Raw genomic sequence first — 5,717 nt, 5'->3', positions numbered from 1 at the left:
TGTGAGAGTTGTGATGTGAGCTCAGAGGATGAATCAAAAGATGAGCAGTGAGATCCCAAGAGGAGCCAGAGGAGCCAGCCTCCTCACACCCAAGCAGACAGCAAAGGAGGAGATCCAGGCACGAGGATGCCCCTGAACACAGGGCATTACAGGCAGGATATTAGGGGTCCACCACAAGCTCTGGTGGTTGGGACTTCAGTGCCTTTAGCGCTTCCTGCCGTAGGAGGCAGTGGTATATTTGATGGTGGAAGTATTTCCACCAGAGGAGTTGAGGCCACCTCTGATGGCTCTGCTACTGCCAGCACTGAAGCCACATCCAGTACCATGGCTACTGGCATAGGAATGGCTGCTGCCTCCACACAGGCCTAAGCTGCTGCTGGCACCACCTGTGCTGCCATAGCCGCTGGACACGGTGGACTGCACCACAGCTGTGAAGGAGGAAGAGGATACTACAGACATGGCGAGCACACTGTGGCCAGCTGACCCAGGCACAAGGGCAGGGGAAAGGGATTCAGACAGGCAGAGTACTTACAGATGTTGACTGGACCAACGCCGTCACCATTGAACCTAAGAGAGGAAAGCAGCAGGTGAGAACTGGGCAGCCATGTCTTCAGTCTCCATGGGGACCCCCAATCTATTATAGGTTCAAAAATCTTCTGGAAAGAAATATTTTTAAAAATAGTCCTTTATTTATTCTATGTATTTGGGTTCACTGTACCTGTTTTCAGACATACAAGAAGAGGGAACTGTATCCCAGTAGAGATGATAGTGAGCCATCATATGGCTGCTGAGAATTGAAGTCAGTAACTCTAGAAGAACTAAACACTGAACCATCTCTCCAGCACAGCAAGGAGTTGCTTGAAGTGACCATGGTGGGCACAGCCACTGCTCCCTCATCTTGTGCTCAGTGCTGGCCTCATGGAGCTGTCCTCAGGGGTTGGAGGATGTAGTTACCCACCTGTCCTCCTCTCCTTCCAGAAGTATCCTATAGGAGTCGATTTCTGCATCAAGGCCCAGCTTGACATTCATGATATCCTGGTACTCATTCAGCAGCCTGGCCATTTCCTGTTTGGCCTTCTGCAGGGCATCCCTCAGTCCTTCCAGCTTGTCCCTGGCATCCTTCAGGGCCATCTCCCCACGTCGCTCAGCATCAGCAATAGCAGCTTGCAGATTTGCACTCTGAGGAGAGAGCAACAAAAACAATCTTGAAGTGTGCATCTCTGCAGAGGCTGAGCCCCAGACTGTGGTTTCTGGTGAGCAAGACTTAGAGGACAGGAAACAATGGCCAGCAACCCATGCGTCTCTCTGTCTACCCTACCTGCTTCTCAAGATGCTTGATCTCAGATTGCAGCCTCTGGATACTGTGTTTGATCTCAGCGATCTCCTGCTTGGTGTTGCGCAGGTCGTCCCCATGTCTGCCAGCTGTGACCTGCAGCTCCTCATACTGAAGGCCAATCAAAGAGAGAACATTTATGCGAGTTGTTACATGCAGAAGCAAATTCATTGCTAAGTGGCACACACTTTCATGGATGCGTTGGCTTTTCTGCAAGACAAGCTTTAGGAGACTACAGACTCCATTTTTCCCTCATTAAGTGAAATTGTTTTTTAGTGTATCCTGAGAATCCATGTTCAGAGTATAAGCAAAAAGAGCCATGGACCCCATTTATTTTAACTTTGCATCTACCTCTGGGATCTTTTCCTTAGAATAAACTCTTAGATTAAAATATCCTTCCATAACACAAGGGCATAATACTTTTACTGTGAGAACACCAGAGCTTCACTTTAAGGGGTTTCCATTATTGAACTCAGAGACTCATGGAGTTTAGACTGGTTCCCAGGCATCCTTATTACCCTGCATCCCAACACTCACTTTAGTTTGGTATAAAGTCTCAGCTTCAGCCCGACTTCTCTGAGCAATGTTCTCATACTTGGCCTTGACCTCGGCAATGATGCTGTCCAGGTCCAGGCTGCGGTTGTTGTCCATGGAGAGGACCACAGATGTGTCTGAGACATCAGTTTGTACCTGAGACAGTTCCTGCAGAACAGAAATTGCCAGGGGCATCTCTGTGTGGATCACAGAGGTTCCCAACACTTAGCACCAGAAAATATGAAGGGAATGAGAAGGAGAAAGAGATAGAAGGGGAGAATTTGGGGACTTACTGCCTCATAAATAATTCTCAGGAAGTTGATCTCATCTGTCAGACTGTCTGCCTTGGCTTGCAGTTCAGTCTTGTTCATGTAGGCAGCATCTACATCCTGAGAACACCGTGAACAACAGGGAGTCAGGTTAACTCTCTAGCCCAGACCATTCACCTCTGTCTCCACCACCACTGTTTCTCTGGAATGGACCAGACAGGCAATACCATTTCTGTCTCTCAGTTGAGGAACCCATCTCTGTGATTAGTCAGCTCACCTTCTTCAGCACCACAAATTCATTCTCTTCTTTTGTACGCCTGTTGATTTCATCTTCATATCTATGAGAGGAAAGGTGTACCACATTGGAGCCAATTAGGTGATGGCATCAATGGCAGCCTGTGACTCTGCCCCCATATTTTCTGAATATAATATACCCAAGCATGGCTAAAAGGTGATTTATTTTAATATACTGATTCATTCCTTTTCTATCCCCCAATGTCCTATAAGCCTAGGCCCTCCTTGGTCTTAGGCATTTGCTCTTTGACAATAAGCTGTCATTGTCATCTCTGTGACCAAGCTTTCTTAAATCATGGAGCCCTTCTCTTGATTTGGGATTCCATTTTTATAAAGTTAGGAGACTATATTCTTCCTTCTTTGTAACTCACTTGCTCTTGTAGTCCTCCACTGTGTCCTGCATGTTCCTCAGCTCAGAGTCCAGGCGACCCCTCTCTCCAATGATGCAGTCCAGCTGTCTGCGGAGGTTACTGATGTACTGCTCAAACATAGGCTCCAGGTTCTGCCTCACAGTCTTGGTGCCCTGCTGCTGCAGCAGGGCCCACTTGGTGTCCAGTACCTTGTTCTGCTGCTCCAGGAACCGCACCTGGAGGAGCCAAGCATGAGGAGGAAAAGTTTGTCTTTCTTCCTTCTATGACCCCTTCACTAGTGTGGGTGCCTTCTCAGGCTGTCTGACTAAACTCATTCAGTGTAGGTAGAACCTGGTCCTGGGTCTGAGAGGGACACTCTAGAGTGAAGCACCACCACCACCTCTCTAAGGAAGGCAGAGCACTCTGGCAGAGCACTGGCAGCCTGGCAGTGTGTTGCTGGAGTGTACTACAGCTTAGTGAGGCTGGCATGTCCCCCAGCTGCACTATACACAGATATAGACTTTCATCTCACTACAGTCCTCTATTGTGTGAGTCTTCATGTCAACTTAGTCCATTGGGATTAGACACTCTTGTAGGACCAACTCTGGAGGAGAGGAATGCTGACCCTGATTTCCAGATGCCAGTCAAACTGAAGAAGAACAGAAACCAGCACAGAGGATTAACTAGAAATAAAGCAACATCAGAGCCAAGTCTGAAACATCTTCTCTCCACTTTTGATCATCTTTCACTGTAGACTCACAGGCAGCTCTAGGAAGGACCATGTCTCACCTTGTCGATGAAGGAGGCAAACTTGTTGTTGAGGGTCTTGATCTGCTCCCTCTCCTCAGTCCTGACCTGCTGGATGGTGGGGTCAATTTGCAGGTTCAGGGGAGTGAGGAGGCTCTTGTTGATGGTGACCTCTTGGATGCCTCCAGGTGGGCACACCGGGAAGCCAGCTCCCCCATAGCCACCACCAAAGCCAGCTCCAGCACCAAAACCAAAGCTACCTCCAGCTCCTCCTCCAATGCCGAAGCCTCCTCCAAAGCAGCTGCCATAGCCTCCTCCAATGCCACAGCTGCCCCCTCTGATGGAGATCCTCTTGGATCTTCCTACACCATAGAGGCTTCTGCTGCCAAAGCCAGCTCCTCCACACACTGCACCGGAGCCACTGATGCCCCGGGAGTGGCACACAGACACACTGCTGAAGCCAGAGCGGTTGAGCACGGGCACTCTGGCTGAGCTGGCACTGAAGCCACAGTGGCTCGTTTGACTCCTGATGGTAGTTTTGGTAGACATGGTTCCTGGAGATGAGGATAGGATGTGGAGAGACAGAATGCAGAGTTAACAGAATAGTGTGTGCCCTGTTCCATTCCACAGCTTATATATGGTACAGATAGGCTTGCCTGGGCCCTGAAGGCAAGCTTGCAGAATTAGGACAGGGATTTTCAGACAGTCGGGTAACACCTGGATTATTTCAAAATGTTATGAAACATTGAGGTTGTTCTTTTGGCTTCCTTTAGCCAGGGACATTGCTCCTGACTCTAGTATTGACTTTAGCTATGTACTGGAGGTCAACTCTTCATTCACCGTTTCTCAGAGTTCGTCACCATCTCTACAAAGATTTTTGCATGTCCTGTTAAGTACTGCCAGCTCTGCTCCCAGCCTGCCCGCTCTTTTCTCCCATGGAGATACTGGAGACCAGATGTAATTTTCTGCCAACAGGAAGGCGATAGCTGACCTTTGTGATTAGAAATATGAAGTATAACCCGTTTCCCTCTATATCTCATTTGCAACATATGCAAAAGTCAGACATCTTTAACCCACACCTTTGTGACTTTTAAAGACAAGCAGCTCACAGCCAGCCATTTGCTTTCATGTTCCAGTTCACTTTACTCACCAACCTAACAGTGTTTGAAAGTAAATCTCAGAAAACAGTTACTTCCTACAGTGTATAATTCAATATTACATCTAAAGTTAGGCTGTTTAATACACAATTGGAAATGACCTGATGATTTAAATTTATATACATATATATTAATTTAACTAAGGCAGGTAGATTTCTGAGTTCGAGGCCAGCCTGGTCTACAGAGTGAGTTCCAGGACAGCCATGGCTACACAGAGAAACACTGTCTCAAAAAGCATATATATATTCAAAGGACTTTTAAGATGCATCACTGGTTAATCTCACTCTTTGCTCTTGCAGAAGACCTGAGTTTAGTTCCCAGCACCTACATGATGGATTGAAACCATCCATAACTCCAGTTCCAGGGAAACCCATGTCTACTTCTGATGTCTGAGCACACCGGAAACATGTATGGTACCATACTTACCTTCTTGAAAATACTACTATACATTAAAGCAAAATGAGCAAATGTAAAAACAGAAATAATTGACTTTTCTATACTCTAGTTAGCATTATTGACTTTAAAATTTGGTAGTTCTATTTTGTAAATTCACACAATTCTTGTTTAATTGAGGTCACAGATCTTAAATAATTTAACCTAATTTTTAATTATCCTATAACCTTTTTTTCTCTAGTATGTTAAAAAAATGTGTATGGGTGTTTTGTCTGCATGAATAATTTAAAACACTTTTGACCCTGCTTCCCTTGGAGGCAAAAAGAGTGAATCAAGTCCCTTAGACTTGGAGTTACCAGAAGGTTGTGAGCTCTGAGCCATCATGTGGGGAACTGGGAATTGAACCCAGGACCTGTAGAAGAGAGAGAGTGTTCTTTTCCATCTCTCTATCCTGTCTGTTAGTAAGTCCTGTGTAAAGGAATCCATGTGTCCTGTCCTTATTGCTTCAGCTGCTGCTGTCCCATGTTATTGCTTCAGCTGCTGCGGTCCCATGTTATTGCTTCAGCTGCCGCTGTCCCATGTTATTGCTTCTGCTGCTGCTGTCCCATGTTATTGCTTCAGCTGCCGCTGTCCCATGTTA

General features: G+C 46.6%; 1 protein-coding gene across 1 annotated transcript; it reads right to left on the bottom strand.

The window, feature by feature from the left end:
- Window positions 1-204: 204 nt before the first annotated feature.
- LOC110315510 (keratin, type II cytoskeletal 6A-like) lies at window positions 205-4,076 on the bottom strand. The gene is made up of 9 exons (XM_021189550.1): window positions 3,570-4,076; window positions 2,802-3,016; window positions 2,414-2,474; window positions 2,161-2,256; window positions 1,871-2,035; window positions 1,319-1,444; window positions 959-1,179; window positions 533-567; window positions 205-428 (listed from the first exon to the last, which is right to left on the bottom strand). Exons 1-9 carry the CDS (start codon window positions 4,074-4,076, stop codon window positions 205-207), a joined length of 1,650 nt encoding a protein of 549 aa, XP_021045209.1.
- Window positions 4,077-5,717: the final 1,641 nt, after the last annotated feature.

The sequence above is a fragment of the Mus pahari genome, unplaced genomic scaffold (assembly GCF_900095145.1).
Source record: "Mus pahari unplaced genomic scaffold, PAHARI_EIJ_v1.1 scaffold_9304_1, whole genome shotgun sequence".
Taxonomy (NCBI): domain Eukaryota; kingdom Metazoa; phylum Chordata; class Mammalia; order Rodentia; family Muridae; genus Mus; species Mus pahari.
This window is presented reverse-complemented; position numbering and strand designations above follow the sequence as displayed.

Bases quoted from the DNA above. Each gene is read 5' to 3' on its own strand.
- LOC110315510 (XM_021189550.1), bottom strand. From the start codon at position 4,076: ATGTCTACCAAAACTACCATCAGGAGTCAAACGAGCCACTGTGGCTTC. The intron at 1,445-1,870 runs GTGAGTGTTGGG...ATTGGCCTTCAG, and splicing joins AGACTTTATACCAAACTAAA to TATGAGGAGCTGCAGGTCAC. The intron at 1,180-1,318 runs GTAGGGTAGACA...CTCTCTCCTCAG, and splicing joins TCAAGCATCTTGAGAAGCAG to AGTGCAAATCTGCAAGCTGC.